The sequence below is a fragment of the Xiphias gladius genome, chromosome 5, assembly GCF_016859285.1.
Source record: "Xiphias gladius isolate SHS-SW01 ecotype Sanya breed wild chromosome 5, ASM1685928v1, whole genome shotgun sequence".
NCBI lineage: Eukaryota > Metazoa > Chordata > Actinopteri > Istiophoriformes > Xiphiidae > Xiphias > Xiphias gladius.
The window spans coordinates 7,455,105-7,477,383 of NC_053404.1; the positions used below are offsets into that span (position 1 = coordinate 7,455,105).

The 22,279-nt window shown below is 39.3% G+C and overlaps 1 protein-coding gene across 4 annotated transcripts in view; it reads left to right on the forward strand.

Annotated features, from left to right (window-relative positions):
- alg14 (ALG14 UDP-N-acetylglucosaminyltransferase subunit) overlaps nucleotides 1-17,820 on the forward strand; it is a 19,094-nt gene extending 1,274 nt beyond the window's left edge. For 2 of the 4 annotated variants that reach the window (XM_040127320.1, XM_040127321.1), the window contains exons 2-4: nucleotides 95-246; nucleotides 5,017-5,139; nucleotides 14,169-17,820. In XM_040127320.1, coding sequence (XP_039983254.1) covers nucleotides 95-246; nucleotides 5,017-5,139; nucleotides 14,169-14,399 — 506 coding nt within the window. In that variant the 3' untranslated portion in view covers nucleotides 14,400-17,820. Of the gene's footprint in view, nucleotides 1-94; nucleotides 247-5,016; nucleotides 5,140-7,504; nucleotides 9,634-14,168 lie in introns of those variants that run through there. The other 2 variants (XM_040127319.1, XM_040127322.1) reach the window with 2 other exon arrangements.
- The last annotated feature ends 4,459 nt before the right edge of the window (nucleotides 17,821-22,279 follow it).

Sequence of the window (22,279 nt, forward strand, 5' to 3'; positions counted from 1 at the left end):
ATGTTTCTGCCTCAGAAGCCCATGGAGCTGTTCCTCACATTATCTTCATCGTATGTCTATCATGTAATTCACAGTGTTTTTGTGTGTTTCCTAGGTGGTCACACCACAGAGATCCTGCGGCTGATGGAGTGCCTGTCTGCAGCATACAAACCTCGACACTATGTTATTGCTGACACTGACAGGATGAGTGAGGAGAAAATCTGCACTTTTGAAAGCTCTAAACAACACTCAGACTCTGAGTCACAGGTAAACAACTGTCCATAGGTGGAGACTTGGGTATGGAAGGTAGGGAAATGTCCTTACCAATGTTAAGGTGCTGCTGAATTGTCTGTACCAGTATTTTTACAGAAACAACCTTGTCATTTTAGCTTGTTTTGAAAAAGCAAATTAAAAAAAGCAAAGGACATCTGGTCCTTTTTTAAAGAAGAACCCAAGTTTCAGTGACAGCTTAGCTGTTCTGTAATCAGTCCAAACAGTTATGATAATGTTGTATGGGGATAATGATGCACATTATCAGACAATTCATGTCAATTTTCAATTCAATTCATAGTTTTGCACTCTGCTGTACACATGGAAGGTGCCACATATAGTTGTGTAATAAGTGTAAAAAGAGCTAGAGAGAAAATTTCAAACCCAGCATTCTTTCTCACCTCCACACAGCCGGCCAATCACTGTGTGATGTGATGTTGGATTATCAGTTTTGGAGAGTTACAAAAGCGGGGGGGGGGGTTCTGAAGCTATCAAAGTTCTGATGGATTGTACTGGTATCTATACTCCATCAGAACTATACAATGATCAGCCACAACATTAAAACCACTGACAGGTGAAGTGAATAACATAGTTTATGTTGTTACAAGGGCTGGGATATACTGGGCAGCAGGTGACCAGTCAGTTCTTGAAACGGATGTGATGGAAGCAGGAAAAATGGGCACGTGTAAGGATCTGAGCGACTTTGACAAGGGCCAGATTGTGATGGCTAGAAAACTGCGTCAGAGCATCTCCAAAATGGCAAGTCTTGTGGGGTGTTCCTGGTATGCAGTGGTCAGTACCTACCAAAAGTCGTCCAAACAAGGACAACCAGCCAACTGGTTGGGTGCCCAAGGCTCAGCGATGCGTGTAGGGAGCAAAGGCTGGCCTGTGTGGTTCATTGCCACAGAAGAGCAAGTGTTGCACAAATGGCTTAATGGTTTGAGGAACATGGCAAAGAGTTTAAGTTCAATTTCAGTTTGGCTTCCAAATTCCCCGGATCTCAGTTGGATCAAGCATCTGTGGGATGTGCTGGAAAAACAAGTCCGATACATGAAGGCCCAACCTCACAACTTACAGGATTTAAAGGATCTGATGCTCACATCTTCATGCCTGATACCACAGGAGACCTTCAGAGGTCTTGTGGAGTCAATGCCTTGACATGTCACAGCTGTTTTGGTGGCTAAAGGGGGACCTACACGATATTAGGCCAGTGGTTTGAATGTTGTGGTTGATCAGTGTATAAAACTATGTACTCAACAGGCAACAGGCTGAAAAACGTAAAGAGTTACAGAATCTCAGGTGAGGCTTAAAAATAATTTACAGCAGGCAGTTGGTTCAAGGCACAATATCTATGGGTTATTGTACATTTATTTTGTAGTAATATCTACACATCAAAACACCAGTAGATAAAAAATAGTGTTATAAAGTAGAGAGTGGAACCTTAAAATGTTGTAGAAAAAAGTATTCTTAAAATGTATGATATAAAAAACAGTATAACTCAATAAAGTCACCCCCGAAATGGTTTTTTGATGTAGTATTGATATTTAGATGTATTGCTTTCGAACTTTTACTCTTTGGGATGTAAATTCTTGAATTGGTAATTACTTTGAGATGTTTATCACCCTGGGTGGATTGGTTGGTTCACCACACCTGTCATCATAGTCTGTCAGCAGATGAAATGAGTGATGGGGTGCAGTGTTAGTTTTCACCAGCAGATGGTGTGAGTACACATCTCATTTGTGCTTCTCTGGTACTTATGACACCATTTTAGCTAGAGTTAAAAATACAACATACCAAAGTGATTCCAATTTTTATTTATACCTTTTTTAATATCAGTGAGAAAAACTGTCAGGTACATAAGTATTTGGGTAGTGACACAATTTTTGTAATTTCACCTTTTCACATTACCACAATGGATTTGAAATGAAGCCATCAAAATGTGATTAATTCAGGGGGTTTAACAAAAATAAAAAACTGTTCAGGAATTACAGCCATTTTTATACATAGTACCTCAATTTTCAGAGGCTCAAAAGTAATTAGACAGTTGACTAACAATCAGTTTCATGGCCAAGTGTGTCCTTTTCCCTTGGTATTTCATGAGAAATTAAGCGGATAAAAGGTCTGGAGCTGATACCGAGTGTTGAATTTGCATTTGGTAGCTGTTCATGGCAGCTCTCAATATGCGGTCCAAAGAGGTGTCGATGCAAGTGAAGGAGGCCATCGTTAGGCAGAGAAAACAAAACAGAATCAGACACATGGCAGAAACTTTAGGAGTGGCCAAAACAACAATTTGGTATATTCTTAAAAAAGGGAATGCACCGGCGAGCTCAGCAACACCAAAAGGCCTGGAAGACCCCAGAAGACAAGTAAAGTGGATGATCGCAGAATTCTTTCCTTGGTGAAGAAAAACCCCTTCACAAAATCTAGCCACGTTAGGAACACTCTTGAGGAAGTAGGCGTATCATTGTCAAAGTCAAGAGATGCCTTCATGAAGGTACTTACAGAGGGTTTACCACTAGGTGCAAACCATGGGTAACACTCAAGAACAGAAAAGCCAGATTAGATTTTGCCAGAAAACATCTAAAAAAGTTCTGGAACAAGATTCTTTGGACAGATGAAACCTAGATTAACTTATACCAGAATGATGGGAAGAGGAGAGTATGGAGAAGGAAAGGAACGGCTCATGATCCAAAGCATACCACATCATCTGTCAAATATGGTGGAGGCAGAGTTATGGTGTGGGAATGTATGGCTGCCAATGGAACTGGGTGACAGGTGTTTATTGCTGATGTGACTGTTGATAGAAGTAGCAGGGTGAATCCTAAAGTGTACAGGGCTATACTATCTGCTCAGATTCAATCAAATGCTGCGAAAGTGATAGGACGGGGCTTCACAGTACAGATGGATAATGACTCAAAACATACTGCGAAAGCATCCCAAGAGCTTCTCAAAGCAAAGAAATGGAATAGTCTTCAATGGCCAAGTCAGTCACCTGATCTCAACCCAATTGAGCCTGCCTTTCGTTTACTGAAGACAAAACTGAAGGCAGAAAGACCCACAAACAAGCAGCAGCTAAAGGCGTCTGCAGTAAAGGCCTGGCAGAGCCTTTCAAGTCATTGATTGCAAAAGATTTTCATCCAAGTATTAAAAATAATCCTTATATTTATAATTATGTTAATTTGTTCAATTACTTTTGAGCCTCTGAAAATGAAGGAGTACTAAAAATGCCCCCGCCTGAATTAAAGCTGAAAGTCTACACTTCAATCACATCTACATGGCTTCATTTCAAATCCATTATAGTGGTGTACAGAGGCAAAATTACAAAAATTGTGTCAATGTCCAAATAGTTACGTACCTGACTATAACTGCAATTAAAATGAACATCGTTTAAGCTCTTCAGTCAAACATAAATTTGGGATTGCATTAGTAGATATTTTTCATGACATGGTATACACATATTGAGAGGAAAATTAATAAAGAAATAATATATAATCATGAGACACAGTTATCAGTAAATAAAATGAAAAGAAAAAGAATAACAATATACCAGAAAATCTAATGCTTGAATGAAATCTTATCAGCCAATGACCTATATACAATGCAGGGAAGTTTCCTGATCCATTTTGAACATAAAGTACAAGCTATAGTGAGTTATGTATTGGTAATTAATAGAAAATACTACAAATGAAGAGGGGTCCAAATATCCAAATCCAAATTTGATGTTTAGCAAAGAAAGAATAATGTGTTTAGGCTTGCAACTAGTGATTATTTTCATTAATTATTAATGTGCTGATAATGTTCTAGACTAACAGAGTAATCACTTTGTATGTAAGACATCAGAAAAAGATGAAAAACGCCCATCACAATATCCTAGAGCTCAAGGTAACAGTCCAGAATCTCAAAATATTCAATTTTCAGTAATGTAAGATGAGGAAAAGCAGCAAATTCTCACATTCGAATGCCTTCAACCAGCAAATCTTTAGCATTTTCGCATGAAAAATTACTTTAACAATTATCAAAATAGTTGGGTACAAATTTTCTGTTGATTTGCTGATTGATTATTGGACTAGTCATTGCATGTGTTTTGTACAAATACTGTATGTGTTCTTTTTGTTTTTATAATATCTGGATGACTCCGTTACTCAGGATATTCCAGACTTTTTTTTAATTTTTTTTTTTTAACAATGCGTTTTTTTTTCTTTGGCATTTTGCCTTCATTGAAAAGCTTACAGTGCAGGTATGGATAGAAAATATGGGGAAGGGGGGGTTGACATGATAACATTCAACAAAGGTACATGGCCAGAATCGAACCAGAGATATTATACCATGTTATACGTTGTGCACGGATGCCCTGGGAACTACTTTCTACTTAGGATAAAGCAGAGTCTGTGGATTATTCTGGAAGATACTTTGCTGTTTCAAATGTATTTTTTATTGCTGTGAGCACCACAAATGAAATTTTATCCATATCCATTGTATTGGTCTGGAAGCAGTAATTATCTGCATGGCTAAATACCACAAGATGTAAATATTAACATATTTTTTTGCGTGGACGGAACCTTTTATTGTTGTGTGGCAATGTAGGTAAAGGTGTAGAATCACTGGAAAGGTCTCTCATTGACTTGTGCGTGTGCTGGTGAAAGGCTGTGAAATCTAAGATATGAGAGTTTAAAGCCAGTTTTTTTTCCAAATACAGCAGACCTTACTGATGAATTTGTCTGTGTTGCACTACAAATGCTGATGTCTCTGAGTGCCCTTGTTCCACAGTTCACCATCTGTCGAATCCCACGGAGCCGGGAAGTGCATCAGTCTTGGAGTTCCTCTGTTGTCAGCAGCCTGAATGCCCTGCGATATTCCCTCCCTCTGGTGTTCAGACTCAGACCTGACATGGTAAGTGGACGCAGAGATCAGCTATTCTCACGCTGCAATATACCTCTGATTATTACAGTGTACAGAATACTACAGAGTACCGCATAACAGGCAAATAGGGTCTAATGAAAATATGTTATTGGTTGCACTGTGGGAAATGCAGGATCCAGTTTTTTTGGAGCTTGACCCATATTAAAGACTAAAAGTCAGGATATATTTGCTTCTGATGCACAGATTGTGATCATCCTTTTTATAATCTGTCTCTTGTGAGTCACCCATTTTTCTAGAAGCACAGCACTAAACTGCTTAAGTACACAAATTGCACTTGCAGCCACATGCAGATACAGTACAGATATAAACACACATTGCATAACAAGATCATGCTCATTGAATTACACAACCTCTGTCTCATTAATAGATTGGCTCCTAAAAAATATTCTCATTCCATGAGCATATTTAACAATATCTAATTTTGAACCAGGAAGTTTGAGCAGTGTAGAATGCCATTTATTATTCCATTCAGTAGAACTAAGAAGTAGACACATGTTACTAGGAATATGTGTATGCTGTTGTAGTAGTACTTAATTACTAAGCATTAAGCATTAGACAGATAGGAAAATGCACCTGTGTGTTTTCCTGGTGCTGGTCTGTAGGTTTACATAGACAGTTTCTGTGTGGACCAATGTTGTACTCAGCCAGTGTTTTTTAAGGGTTAAGTCTTAGATATATCACTGGTGATACTTTACCCTGTCATTTGAAATCTATGTTGGATCTCTGCTCTGTTTAAAGCTGGTGTCCTGAATGTTTGCTGTACTAATATACAGTGGTCTTGGACAGTTTTCAGACCTCTTCAATTTTGCACATTTAATTGAATTGATAGTTGATACATAGTTAAGAAAGGCACACATATGTGTATATAAGGTCCCACAATTCACAGTACATGTCAGGACAAAAACCAAGCCATTAAGTCAAAGGACCTCTCTGTAGACCTTTGCAATAAAACAGTTGTGAGCCATTGATCAGTGCAAGGGTATAAAACCATTTCTAAAGCTTTGAGTGTTCCCAGGAGCATGTGGCCTCAATAAATGTGAAATGGAAGAAGTCTTCAACCACTAGGACTCTTCCTAGAGTTGGCCATCTGGCCAAACTGAGTAACTGGGCAAGAAGGGCCTTGGTCAGAGAGGTGACCAAGAACCCAACAGCTAATCTAACAGAGTTAGGGTTAGGGAGACTGGTAAGAATTGAGGGAAGGATTAATGCAGCCAATTACACAGAAGTCTTTGAAGCAGGTATTGATCCAGAGCTCACCTGACCTGACACTGGGGCAATGGTTCACCTCTCAGCATGACAATACAGCCAAGACAATGCTGGAGTGGCTTTGGGACAAGTCGCTGACTGTTGCTGAGTGGCCCAGCCAAAGCCCAGACTTATAGAATATCTGTGGAGAGACCTGAAGTTGGCAGTTTATCGATGCTCCTCATCCAATCTGACGGACCTTAAGAGGATCTGCCAGGAAGAATGGGTTAACCTGCCCAAGTTCAGGTGTGCAAAGCTTGTAGAGACTTACCCGAAAAAAACACGAAGCTGTAATTGCTGACAAAGGGGCTACAAAGTACTTTTTTGTAAATGAGAGAGTTTTTGATTTTTAATAAACATGAGTTATTGAGTGTAGATTGATTTGCAAAAATTGGCAGTTTATCCATTTAAAATTAAATCTACAACACAAAGTGTGCAAAAAGTAAAGGGGTCTGAATTCTTTCTGAAGCCAGTGTATAAGAGCTATACTGTACATATCTGTATGACTGACTACTGGAAATCTCAATGTTTGTAGGTTTTATCAGGTATGTTGGGTCTCACCTGACCTGATTAACAATGCAAATAGAGTCTGTTAGTCCAACGGCAGAGCTGTATTTCATGATCAAAGTCAGCAGCCTACATCCAGCAGTATCAACTTCCATAAGAGTGGATAATATGGATTAAATTCTGTATGAAAGTATATGCTCACTGAGCACTTTATAAGGAACACCTTTACATCTGCTCTTTCATGCAATTATCCCATCAGCCAATCATGTGGCAGCAGTGCAATGCATACAGTCATGCAGATACAGGTCAGGAGCTTCAGTTAATGTTAACATCAAACATCCGAATGGGGATAAAATGTGACCTCATTAACTTTGACTGTTGCATGATTGTTGGTGCCAGAAGGGCTGGTTTGATTATTTCTAACCTATTATCTCCGGGAATTTTCATGCACAATAGTCTCTACAGTTTATTCAGAATGGTGCAAAAAAAAAAAAATATATATATCCAGTGAGCAGCAGTTCTTTGGACAGAAACACCTTTTTGATGAGAGAGGTCAGAGATTCACCCCTGACCTCTCTCATAGCCAGACTTCAAGCTGAGAGAGAGGCTACGGTAAATGAGATAACCAAGCTTCACGACTGTGGTGAGCGGAAAAGCATCTCAGAATGCACAACATGTCAAACCTTGACGTGAATGGGTTACAAGAGCAGAAGACCATGTTGGGTTCCACTCCTGGTCTGATGAATCTCGATTTCTGGCAAGGCACGCAGGAAAGTCAGAATTTGGTGTCAACAACATGAATCAATGGACCCATCCTCTCTTGTGTCAACAGTCCAGGCTACTGCTTGTTGTGTAATGGTGTGGGGAATGTTTTCTTGGCACACTTTGGGCTTAATACCAATCAATCATTGTTAGAATGCCACAGCCTATCTGAGTATTGTTGCTGACCATGTGCATCCTTTTATGGCCATAATTTATCCATCTTCTAATGGCTACTTCCAGCATGATAATGCACCATGTCACAAAGTAAACGCTGTCTCAAACTTGTTTCATGACATGACAACAAGTTCAGTACGCTTAAATTGCCTCCACAGTCACCAAATCTGAATCCAGTAGAACACCTTTGGGATGTAGTAGAACAGTAGAGATTCACAGCATGAATGTGCAGTTGACAAATCTGCAAAAATTATATGATTCAATCATGTCAAAATGGACTGGAATCTCAAAGGAATATTTCAAACATCTTGTGGAATTTGTGTCATAAAGAATTGAGGCTTTTTTAATTTTATATTGTGGTATAAATACAGTATATGTTGTGAAAAAATCTATTGAGAAACTGTTATGAATCCAATAACCAGACAGGGATGTCTGTATTTGCTTAATCTAGTGCTTTAAATATCTGACAAATATATCCACATATTTATGCAGTAATCATATAAAAATCCTATATTGCAACAAAGCAGTTCTTCTTAGTGTCCTTAGTCCTTAGTGTTGATTCAACATGATTTCACTAATTTCAAATTTAAGAGTGTGTTGTTGCAGTACTTTGTAGTCAGCATCAAATGTCCATAAAGTGGGGCTGGTCAGAGTCTAAACCTGTGAGTTCATCGTGGAGTTTTACCAATGAACACGCCCGGATAAGTGCATCTGGTCTGGCAGTCATGCTGATGGTCAGGTTCAAGGCAAACCATGTCATTTCTCGCACTGAGTCAGCCACCATTCTGTCTTGTTATATGTGTGTAGTGTTTTTTTGTTTTTTTTAAGATATGTACAAATTATTGACTTTTATTTATTTTTGTTGTGTTGTGCTGGCATTGTTCTGGAACTCAGACCTATATGTAAAATCCATATACTGTCCTAAGATAAAAAAATTTGAGCAAACCTGGTTGATGGACTTAATGTTCATAAAATGCATTATAGTGTGCATGTACATGGGCCAACGAAGCTAAAACTGAACCACTTTGTTCACCTTTACTGTGACTGAACTGATACATAGAGTAGATAAGATTAAGACTGTATCATTATTTGTTTAAATGGAGCCTCACACACAAAGACTGTAACTGAAGCCGTTACACCAGCTGTCAGATGTACTAAAGGCAGAAAATTAGACATTTATAGGTATGTGTTTGTGTTGGGCAGCTGTCGATCAAGACAAACACCTCAGAAATAGTCTGTGTCTGTGAGATGACAAACTGAATACAGCCCAAACATCAAAATGATGCTCCTCTTTGTTACATTTCTCCTGTATCTACTAAAGTCAGTCTAACACCTAGTTTAAATGATTGTTCATGAGGCTCATTGGCTGTTTGGAGAGTCACTGAGTCACATCATAATGTATATCACTCCCTGTAGTTCACAGATTGGTCAGGCTTCTAGGATCAATTTATCAACAATAAATGTTTTGTGGACTAAAATCCTATAAGTTTGTGACATTTTTCTTGACCCTCTGAGGTTAGTGATCTCTCCCCAAACAGTAGGAGAGGCAAAATTATGAAAGCTTTTCTCTTCCCATAAGTCCCCATCTTCTGTTCCCTGAGTGTACAGTGGTCTACAGGGCCAGCTTTAATGGTATGTTTTCCAAATGAGACACCAAACACTGTAGATCTGCAAAACACTCAGTTTGAGGCATACTGATGCCTTAAGTTTTTTCCCAAGATTTCTGAGATATTAAAACTGTGTCTTATGGTCTACACAAGTAATATGAGATTAGAAACCACAACAGATTTCCTTTGCCTGTTTCTTTGTGTTGCAACAAGTGACAGTATATATATATAAATATAAGAATATAGAGGTGTTTTTAATTACTGGCAGTGTTTAATTTTAAAGGTTAAAGCCCAGTCTGCTCTCAGTGTACAACCAACCAGCACATAATGGTTCAGTCAACATGGGACAAATGGAAAGTTGGGTCACCTTGGACATCATCAAACCCTATAGAATTAACTCCATGGTGTATGAGTGAATAATGTTTTAAGCCTCCACAAGCTCTACTTCAGCCAATTTCCTGTTGTTCAGCTGTCTGGCCTTGTGAGTCAGAGTGAGCTGTAAGCTGACATTCAGTAGCAATCAGTAGGTATGATGGTGGAAGTCATTATTAGGAGCGGTATAAGGAGAAATCATCTACCACAGTAGTGTAAACTGTAGATAAATTTTATGCTCCAGTATTGATATTTATCATGTTTAGTAATTTTTTTCAAAATCTATTGCAAATTTTGTTTGAGGACAAAATATCAAACAGCAACGTATATTTTGACTAATCTAATAAAACAAATATGTAAATAATAAAAATCAATTAATTAATACCTGACATTCAAGGTACATCATCATATTGATGCACAGTTGTATAAAAATATAATACTGCCATAAAGAACTCCTGCATTGCCCACAAAGGCCAAATACACAAAGAGTTCAATGTGATAACTATCATGGTATAAACTGTATATAAAATCTGACAGTTAGTATGCACAGTACATACTGTCATATCAACCAACCCTGGTCAACATTATATGTATGACTAGGGTTGAATTACAATACGTGGGTCCAATTTGGTAAATAAATTGATTTGTTAAACTCTGAGTCTTTTAAAAAAATGTAATTGTCTGTGAAATCCCGATTTTAATTTGTTAATATTATATTATGCTAAAAGGGTTGGTTAACCCCAAGTAAAAAAACAAAACAAAAACCCCCCCAGATATTTTCTCTCTTTAATTGGTATCCAGGTTATACAATTTATGCCTCCTCCACAATACAATGGAGATGAATGGAATTTAGTTTTTGCGCTCACAGCATTGAAAAATTAGATTTTAAAAACTTCAGCAGCAAAATCATTTTCCCAAAACGGTGTCCCTGTTACTCTGGATAATCCACTGGACACACTGCACACGGTTTTCAAAGGAACTACTTCTTCATTTAAAAGTAAAATTTCCAGTAAAGACTGTTGACAGTGAAGTCTGTGCACAGTTTGTGTGGAACCTAAATAATCTGGGATAAAGAAAATGACAGTCACATCTCTGTGGTGTACAACACTCACTTTTTGTCTGTGAAGTGTCTGTCCACCAGAACCCTCTATTTATTGGTGGCTGGTTGGAAACAAAGCCAGGGACTTAGCACCAGGGCAGTCATGCCAGGAATTTTACAGCCAGGCTTATAACTGCAGCACAGCTGAGGGACAGTTTTAAACCTCGAGCCACTCTCATGAGCATGGTACGGATTCTGCCATAAGGGGATTTTACTGGTGCAACTGATAAAGACCATCTTTAGCCAGCTGGGGCCACCAGAATCTCCAAACGAGACCACGAGACCACAAAAATGATGAAAAATATTGAATTGTTATATCTCATCACAAATAAATTTGCCAAATTTGCCACCTGCTGTGTGTTAGTTGGAGCTGTGCGTGGGGTTAGGCTAATCAGAGCTTCTGTTTTTGCTCTTTTGGTTGGATATTAGCGTTGTGTTGGCACTGCACTCACATGTATTTAAAGTGGGTTTTAGAAATTAAAGCAATGATGAAATGTAAACTGTAAATGTAAATCAGGAAAATGAATTTTGCAATGGAATATGATACATACATGAATAAATGGAAAAACAAATAGTAAAATTTACATCTTTTTAAAAATGTTTCCAAAACTCCTTTTTAAAATGCACTTGTCAATTGTCAAATCATATTTAGTTACATCGCCCACAATCAGAAAACGTACTTTACCTTTGACACAAATGGGTTTACAGCCTATACAACATACGACACCCTCTATCCTTCAACCTTCGCTTCATGTAAAGAACTGACCACTGACCACATTTTTGAACCAAGGTTGGCATATTTTAAGTACATGTTATACTACAAACTAAAGAGCATTTTTCTTCCTTGAATACAAAGACATACATGTGCTATTATCACGGCAGTACTGTCCCCGTAGAAACTATTTAGAATCCAGGTGAAGTGTATGCATTCCAGAAATCTAGCTGCGTTAATTGGGTTTCTCATTTTTATGGCAAAAGAAATCCGGTTACACTAAGAAAGCCGAAAATTACCCGATTGTGTAAGTGTATGTAAATCCAGTGGCTGGAAATGTCTGTGGTGAAGTGGGGAAATTGTTTATGGCAGCCTCAAAGATTTTTTAGTTTTACTTACTGCACAGCAAAAAAAACGACCAACTAATTTTCTCCAGTTGAAAGTGAGAGGTTTGTAATCTTAATGTTTACATCTGCTTCTACCTGAACCATTTCATTTTCTGAATGCAAAGTGACTGTTCTATGTAAGAATAATGGAACTGTTCTACTTTATGCCCTGCACTCTGCATCACTCTATGGTTTTCAGAGCAGTATGGAGATGGCATCACAGTGCTGCTGTGTCTGAACTGTGGAGTTGTATGATGACTTTTCCAGACTCCAGAGAAGCTCTGCCTGGTTTCCTGTAAATCCAACTCCCTCAGCCTCTGTCAACCCTGAGGCCACTTATTCATCTCAGTCCCCTCTCCCTCTGCCTCTGTCAGAAAAAAAACACCCACTAACATCTGGCATTTGTCTTCAGTAGGATAGGGTACAATCGGCATTCATTCCTGGGTCAAATGACTCTGCAGTAGTCTTGGGTATTTATCGGCTCTAGCTCTGATTGGAAGTGATGGAAACATGAAACCTGGGTGGAAATGCCAGTTTTCTCCCCTTTTCTGGTGTGATGACGCGTGTTGAAGTTGCAGACGGTGGTGCGTAAATATCCAGGTTATTGTTTTTTGAGGTCTATGGGAACAATGCGCAACAGCAGTTTTGTTCGTATGCAACTCTGCAAGATGCAACAAGACACTGAAGTAAAAGTATTTTAAAAGGTAACCATGGTAACATAGTCACTGGCCTCCATGCTGCTTTCTACTGTTTACTAACACTGTTTTCCGCTATGTTTGTGATGTCGAAAGTGACATACCAGGAAAAAAATGGGAGGGAAAGTCACTCGCCTTTTTTAAGCGGGTCTACCCATGTTTAAAAAGCCTGCATATTTCTGCTTCACTGCTGCCTCTCAGTCACACATAATGCCAGCTTCTGCACCCTTGCCTTTATAATCTTCACACTTTGTATTCAACACATTTCTTCACTCTGAGTGTGAGTAACAGTTCAGCTCAGCGATGTTTAGCTTGAAGCATACTACATAATTCTTCAAAAGATCTTTGTGCGATTAACACATACAGAATCATTTCCTGTAGTATCCTCTGGTCTAACCTTTTTGGCTAAAATGAATCAGTGTCTACCTGTGAGCCCCATTACAGGTTGCGGACATAATTTGCGATCAGTTCAACCAAAGAGAGATAACAATAATTTTTTTCTTACTGTATTGTTTCAATTGAAGGATTTTTAGAGGTGTTAAGAGGTGAATGTATCTAAAGTTTCACAAGAAAAAAAAACAAAAGTTAGAATAATCTTTTGAACATGGCATCTGACCCCCCAGGCTGGGAGTCACTGTTCTTGCTGTGTGTAGCAGCAGCTAAACTGCTGTTGCTTGATAGTGTTGTCTTAAAATGTCAATAGTTTTAAGAAAAGTTTAGTTTTGATACGGATAGCAAGTAAGGGATTTTGATAATTGATATTTTACTTTTCTTATAACATTTTGTATGTATAATTAAATAAAACTAATTTTAACACACTTTGATACAGCAATATAGTTATAATTATTCATTCTTTGAGAAAACAGATGTCTGATGGTTACAAGCCTGCAAAAGTATTGAATTGTGAACGAGTGATTTCTAAACTAGATAAAAAGAGAAAATATAGAAAGTTTGTAGTTATCTACAAAAACACAAATGTATTAAAATTGTGTGCATTCTTAGCCAAACCCAAATATTTTTCACATGGTAAGACAACAGTGCTTGTCATTTTCTATAATGGCTGAGAGATACCCACACAGTGCAAATGGAGACAAAGATAGGATATTCTGGATCTTACACCTCCTACTTGTAGAAAACAAGAAAAAAGTACATGTTGAAAAATTAATCCGTATGCATTATGTTTTTGTACTGGAGTGTAGAGATTAAACAGATATTGATTTTAGGATGGCAAACACATATCCTGGATTGCTCCTTTAACCAGTTTCTGTCAGGAGACATAAGAGCTCTGTCACAGGTCTCCAGAACAGCCCAGGGCGCTGCTTTCTATGTATGTTATGAAAGACAGAGTATGTGTCACTTCCTGGAAATGTGCTCATCTCCCCTCCTTTCTGTGTGTGTGTGTGTGTGTGTGTGTGTGTGTGTGTGTGTGTGTTGTTTCAGGTGCTGTGTAATGGCCCAGGGACGTGCGTTCCTGTGTGTGTGGCAGGACTCCTGCTTGGAATTCTGGGAATGAAGAAAGTCCTGATAGTTTATGTTGAAAGTATTTGCCGGGTGCATACACTGTCGCTCACAGGGAAGATCCTGTACCCAATATCACACTTTTTCTTTGTGCAGTGGTCCTCTCTGAGGAACAAATACCCCAAATCCATTTTCCTTGGAAGAATAGTGTGAAAACATCTGTTACACATGAGCACATAGTATACACAAATACGTAATTAAATATATTGTAATGTTTGCTGAATAAACATGAATAACTATAATAAATATTTTTTGCCGTGTATAGATGGATGTTACATTTACTACAGAGTGCAAGGTTTAACACCACAGTATACTTGATGTTACATAGAAAAACATTACCTTTCTTAATTAAAAAAACAAAAGATCTATAATTACCATCATAAAAAGGGTAGAGGATACCATATTTGCAAGTTTCTCTCTGCTGCTGGACGAATAAGGAAGGAAAAGTTGATGAAAATAAAATTGCAGTGTACACTACTCACCTCCAGTTTACTCTGTCAAAGTAGTCTATGACTGTGCATCTAAAAAGCATTTAAAAATGGTACCACAAAAAGACACATTTTTAAAAGCTTTAATCAAAAAATATTTTAGAATACTATTCAATTTTGGTACTTTTGTATCCCCATTAGCAGTGACACAGGGATACTGTAAGGACAGGCCATCTCTTTGTGATGTGGAAGCAGTGCATGGCAAGTAATATCTCCTCCCATATCACCTTCTGCCTTCCCGTGCACCCTTCTGTGCCAGGTGCACACAGATCACTATTTTTTCCACCTATAATGTCTATATACAACACTGATAGAGTGACCCATTTACCAGTGACAATTACTCTTCTGTTGAGTGTTTAATATTTTTTTTTTCATAGGAGGGACATGCCTCTGGTTGCAGGAATTGAGCTATACCAATCTTCCATTCTTTCTGCACACTCATGTGACCCCTTCACTGAAAGCAGGGAGAGTGTTGCCTGAGTTGTGACTTCCTTTGCTAGCGCCCTCATTAACAGCATTCTGCATCATGCCTCACTCTGCCTCGCTCACCACTATTAGACGTGGATTCTTGGCTAGACAGGTTTTTGAGGAGGGGGCAAGTTATTCCTCAGCGAACCTTCTCCATTCTGGGGCATCTTAAACCCTTCTCCAGCTCCAGCAGGACGATGGTACCGGAAGAGCAAATGAACGGTTATCTTTGTTCTCTTATGTCCTTGTTCACTATGCTTGCTTTATGGACAGAGATGGGATGCTTTGTGCGCTCAGCATAATACATGTGGCCAGTCATCTCATTACATCAACCCTCTCAGTCACTACAGTACGCAAAGTTCTGCTCTATTTTCCCCTCAGTTACCAGCAAGCTTTTGCAGTGGTCTATCTGGGGGCAGGGGTGCAAGGCCCCCTAGCCTCCACAGGAAGGCTGACAGGCATTTTTTTGTTCCTCAAGAGCCTTCTTGGATATCCTGAAGTGGGAGCAGGTTGCAGGTCCCTGGTGGAAGGCTCGGGAACCAGCGGACCCCCTCCCGGAAATAGTTGCATCAGTCTGATCATGTTTTTGGTCTGCCTATAGCTGACCTGTTCAGAAACAGGTCACACTCAGTGTCCTCTCTGGTTATCCCAGTGAGCTAGTGACCACCCTCCTTGGGGAGTTGATTTGCCCACCTGGCGTGGCTCCACAGTGTGCTTAACACTTTTTCTTCCCTGTGGCTGATGATGCCGTTGCTCCACAGGTTCAGGACACAGTGCCTCTCCCTCATAGTATTGGCACCATAGTTCCTGGGCACTAGATTATTCAGAGACCGGATTTGGATGATGTTGGTGTGTTTGTGGTCCATCTTGGACTTGTCCACAGTGCTAGCTCAAGCGGGGGGTACCACATCCTCTCACCCCATTGTAGGACAGCACCTCATAGTTTGGTGGCTGTGAGTAACAAGTTGAGTACCTTGTCCCAGTCACCATTGTTTCCACAAGTCAAAATGCACGGGCCGAGGGCATAGGGCAGGCATTGGTGTGTGTTTGCATGCGTGCCTACTGCAAGGTATACTTACTTTTCTGCAGGGGCTGACTGACTATGTCACACCTAGGTCACACTAGGTCTACCCTGGGTCCGTCTGAGACCCCACCTGTTGCCTCTTTCCACAGTGGGATCTCTGGGTGGTTCTGGATGGTCTCTCAGGCCCACCTTTTGATCCCTTAAAGCAGGCAAGCCTGGGTGTGCTTTGCTGTTTAGTAGACTATACTGCAAGCCTCAGGAGTCTGACTGACTCTTTGTCTGCCACAGACCAAAAGCCCATGCCGCGACTGGATCACTGGATTACAATGCAATCCGCGGGCAGTACGAGGCGAGGTGACGCACCCCCCGCATCCACTTTTGTGTGGTCATATCTCAGGAGGATGTTTGACTCTGAGTCTCACTTGCTCCAGAGGCTCCAGCTGGATCAGGCTGACACCTCTTTGTCCTTTTCAGCTCCTGGCCTAGGTTGTGGGACCCCTAGGTGGGTGGTGCTCAATTACCTGACCATCCATTTTTTTTCTCTCGCCAGTCAGCAGTTGGTTCTGGATTGGTTGTGTCTACATTCTGGGCCGGCTGAGAGTAAAACGCATCCCTAATGGCCTTAGGGATGTGTACCAATAGCGAAGGTAGGTAGTACCGGGAGTTACATCTAGGTAAGTAGTACCTGGATGTAACTCCAGTTCTATGAATACGTGTGTACCCTTCTAACTATAGGTCCAGTTGCTGAGGGAGATGTGCAGCAGGTGCACTTCGGTTTTATAGTAGGTAGATGCTACCTCCTGGCTGGGTGGTGAGTGGAAAGATAGTGAAGCCCATGAGAGCGCTACGCACATACTCATAGAACGAGTTACATCTAGGTAACTACTACTTCACACGAAATGAATCCAGAGGTTTTTGGTGACCTCCTGACTTTTAGTGATGGCACCCAGTTTATTCCAAGTAAGCTGGTCAACGGATGCATACATTGAAAAGTTTTTTAGGCTTTAGCATTTTTAGAGTGTGTCCATTTCTGGCTGGTTTGACTACACAGGATGTATTGAGTGTAGGTCATCAGTTTTTTTTTGCAGAATGTGATGTCAAGGCTCTGATGAGAGCGAAAAATAAATAAATAAATAAATATTGATCAGTGATTACAAACTATAGTGTATTAAATTCAATAGAGCGATTCTACAGTGTGTAGTCTAGAAGTGTGATAATATGGTGGTGAAACACAATGGAATATTAACTTCTCTATCTCCAAACACAGTGGATCAGTGTTTATATTGAGCAGCTGAGCACATCTACTTGGTCAGAGTTAAGCAAAGTTGAACTCTGACCTACGAATCATAGACATCATACAGAAACAGGAAAGGTATGCTTGAAAGTGTCTGTCTTTCGTGCTTCAATAGCAGTGCATGGGAAAGAATGGAAGTGTAATGTTACCATACCTTGCGTGTAACTAGAGTGATTGTTTATTGGGTTGTGAGCCCTGCCAAATTGAGGGTGACCTGCACAAATTACTGTACCTGAATGCACCCTTGTAGACTCTGGCTAGAATGAGGCTAATGTGCTTCTATCGCTATACGCTCTGTATAGAATGTTGAGCCAGTTGAAATAAATGAAAATAATTTATTGATATTCAAGAGTCAAATTTTATTGGATGTAATGGATCAAATTTTCAGTGTTTGTCATGCTCAGAAAATTTTATTTACTGTTTTTCAGCTGCCATACAGCTCCCTGTTTTTAAATGCTTATGTATGTAAAAACTAAAGGCTTTTTGGCCCATGTGCATCATGTTTCCTTGAAATCCAACTGTGGCCACTATGCCAGGGTCACCTTACAGCCCAAACATAGTCATGGAGCTTGTTTGAACACCTATTGAATTCATGGCTCCATGACCTTTTGTCAAGCAACACCTTTACATTTATAATAGCTAATGTTAAATACTAGAGAAGGAAATTAGATCAATGGGAAGGACAACAGCTACTGTAGGACGTCAGTCAATAATCAGAGTTTAAACTGAGACTGGAAAGGTCAGAATGACAGGTCTTATTCAGCTTACTGTAAATCTAGGTTTACAGTGGACTAAATTGAGATTTAAAGAGGTTTAAAATTAATCCCTACGAGTTTAAAACTAGCTCTAAAGCTTGGTGCAATTATAAAATAAATCATTTAATCCAGGTTTAATGTTCATCCTTGTTTTTGGAAAATACTGTAGAAAGCACCTCTCTCTGCATAGCATGAGCCTCTATCAAACCTACTGCTGTTTCTAGATACTGACAGTATTACATCATCTCCACAGTCCACTTTTAATGAGAAACTTGCAAAGAATTCCATGTGAATCAAAATAAAAATCAAGATGCCAGACCGACAGGTTGATGAAAACAGCTATCATGTGTTGTGGGACCTACCAGTCAGCTCCCTTATGTAATAATGTAGGGCACTCTGCAGGAAGTGCTTTCAGAAGACTCTGTTTAAGCATCTTTTTAGAAAATTATTAAAGGTTGTATTGCTAACATTTTTTAATCAAAACTGAATACTGTCATAAAATACTAGTTTTCTGAATATAAACTGTAGTCAATATGTGAATTTTATGTTATTCCAATGTACAGTACATTTGCAGAAATTATTACATGATTTTTAGCCAATTTAATGTTTCAATTGGAGAGAAGGGCAGAAGTGGTGAATGACATCACACGAGACAGCTGTAGAGCACAGTAAATCTGTGAAACAGTGTGTGTGCTTACCAGACCAAAACTACTGTCAATGTCCACTGGGAAGAGGTCAAAGGTGATCAACCAGCAGTGAGTGGATGACTTGAGAAAGATCTAGGACATTCATACCATACATTATATGATCACCTGTTATCATCTGACTGAAATTTCATTTTTAGGTCAGGTGATGACAACTGAGCAATCTCAACAACAACTGAACAAACTCCATCTACTGATGAAGACCATGAAGTGTAGTCGAAAGTTGTGGAAAAAGCAAGCAATTGGACCTTAAACTAAGATTATTTTGTTAAATTACTTTTCCTAAGCTTGACAATGAAGTTTCATACTAATTTTTAGAGGTTTTCAGTGATACAGCTAATACTGGTGTGATTCAAATTTAGGCATAGTAGCAGTTTTGGATAGTCACATCACAGAGGTGACCAACATCTGTCCAAAGGCTTCCAGATTAAAGTGTACAGGAAATGCAGTTGTGGTATTGTGCTTGAGTGAAAACTAGCACTGCTTTACCAGAAAAATGTTGTTTTTAGTTTATTTATTAATCTTTGCACATTGCTCTGGTCCATAAATGAGATATACTTTTGAAAATCATCTTTTATTTCCTTTTTTAATGGAAACAAATCTGAGGAGATTGTTTCTTGCTGATGTTTTTATGTCCAAATCAATGAAAAAAAACAATTTTCCATAGCTTTTTACTAGATGAGACGATAAAAAGGGGTTATGTTTTAAATGTTGGTGTATTTTGGTCAATAGCATTGTCAGTGCTCTGTTTTTCTTTCTTTGTGCTGTGTTTCCTGTTCCTGGATGGAGCACTGGACTGGAAGAGCTCTGAAACAATTTGTTGTACTAAACCAAGGAGGAGGAGGTAAGAGAACGAACAAAGGTTTCAGCTTCAGCCTGACATCTGGGGCTATTTATAGACATACTGGATATCTGAGTATCCATGGAGAAGAAATACAGAGCTGCATCTACTTTACATGATCAGAGAAGAGGGTTCAACATGTCATTGTATGCTATCACTTAGCCACTCATACTGGATTATCTTCTACAGAAATGTCCTCGGTTTAGCAGGTAGTGAATCGCTACAGTAAACTGGATTTTGGACTGGACACTGGATACATTACTGATTGAGTGAACACTGGGAAACTGATGACTCTGTAACCTGTGAAACAACTCCAAGGCAGAGCAAGGTGGTAATGTCACATAAAATACAATAGCTTCTTACTGTATATGGAGGTAGGTATGTCATTGCAAACAAAAAAATGTGGTTCTCTGCTTTTGCACTGCTTCTCTTATAGAAGGCTAGCTGCTGCTAAAAGAAGTAATAATGGATAAGCCTACCTGTATAAATTAAATTCTCTTCAGCAAGTGTGTTCCATAGGTTGATTTAGACATTGGGCATCTACTACAGACTGGTACATTAGTTTCTTGATTACTAAATGACAAAATAATTTTAATGTCAACATTTATACCTAGTAAATACTTAATAGTATTTCAGTGGAAGTGGGACACATTGCATGAAAAGGGTCTGTTGGAAGTTTATTGATGCAACTACCAGTGAGTGAACACTGTGTTCTTACATTGCACATGGGGAACTTTCCAGGCAGTTGACTGAGTCAGAAATCACTCCCTTAGACCACATTTACTGTCCTTCTCTGGGTGTGAACTTTATGCTGTAAACAGTGCCCTCAAAAAATCGTGCAATGTAATACAAAGAAGTTGTTCCAATGGCATGTAGAGTATACCGCTGTTTGCTAACAATCAAACCAAATTAAAATTACAGTTGATGATGATGATTCATTAGATTCTAAAATCTAAATGTACTGCACACTGTAAATTACTGTGTGTCTGTTATATAGGGAGGGGGTTCAGACTAGGCCTAGTACAGTATCATACATCCTAGAGAATGGATGATTGTGTACCACTATTAGATACACTCAAGCACTGCAGGTGTTGACTACATAGGATAGATGACATAACTCTTAATTTGCATATCAGTGCATTACTATTTAGTGAGGATCTTTTCTATGTATAAAGAGAGCTGTGATCATCAGTCCACCTTTGAAACCAATTAAGACAAATGCATTGCATTGCTAGTACTTAGCTACCACTGCCACTAAAAAGTAATTACATATAATCCCAGGTTTGCCAATTTGAGAATAAATCAGAATACACTGTTTCACTAGTGTTGTAGAGTATGGTTCCCACCCCATTTTCAGTTTAGTGTTAGCTCCCTGTCCTGCTTTCCACAGTGTAGTTCTATAAAGAAGGTTGCATTTTATTTCAAAACCTGAAATCTCCCGGGATTTTCACGCACAACAGTCTCTAGAGTTTCCTCAGAATGACACAAAAGTAAATAACATGCAGTGAGTGGCATTTTTGTGGACAGAAACACCTTTTTGTTGAGAGAGGTCAGAAGAGAATGGCCAGACTGGTTCGAGCTGACAGAAAGGCTACAGTAACTGAAATAACCACTGTTTACAAGTGTGGTGAGCAGAAAAGCATCTCAGTATGCACAACATGTTGAGCCTTCAGACGAATGGGATAAAAAAGTAGAACAGCACATCAGGTTCTATTCCTGTCAGCCAAAAACAGAAACCTGAGGCTGCAGAGGGAACAGACTCACCAAAAGTGGACAGTTGAAGACTGGAAAAATATAGCCTCGCCTGGCGAATGTGGATGTCTGCCGAGGCACGCAGATGGTAGCGTTAGAATTTGACAGCAGCATGAATCCATGGGCCCATCCTCTCTTGTGTCAACAGTCCAGGCTGCTGGTATTGGTGTAGTGGTGTGGGGAATGTTTTCTTGGCACACTTTGGGCCCCTTAATACCAATTAATAATCTTTTGAATGCCACAGCCTAACTGAGTATTGTTGCTGACCGTGTGCATCTCTTTATGGCCACAATTTGCCCATCCTCTAATGGCTACTTCCATCACGATTATGCACCATGTCAAAAAGCAAAAGTCATCTCAAACTGGTTTCATGAACATGACACTGAGTACAGTGTATTTCAGTGGCTTCCCCAGTCACCATATCTGAATCTAATAAAACATGAATGTGCAGCTGCCAAATCTGCAGAAATTATGTGATGCAATCATGTCAACATGGACCAGAAATTCAAGGGAATGTTTCCATTCTTATGGAATCCATGCCACTAAGAATTGAGGCTGTTTTGAGAGCTAAAGGAGGCCCTACTGAGCATTAGTATGGTGCTCCTAATAAAGTGCTCATTGAGTGTAGGTGATCATAGTGTCATTATATTTTGTTCCTGACCTGTAAGGGGGACCAAATTTCAAAATTATCTTAGGTACACACTAAG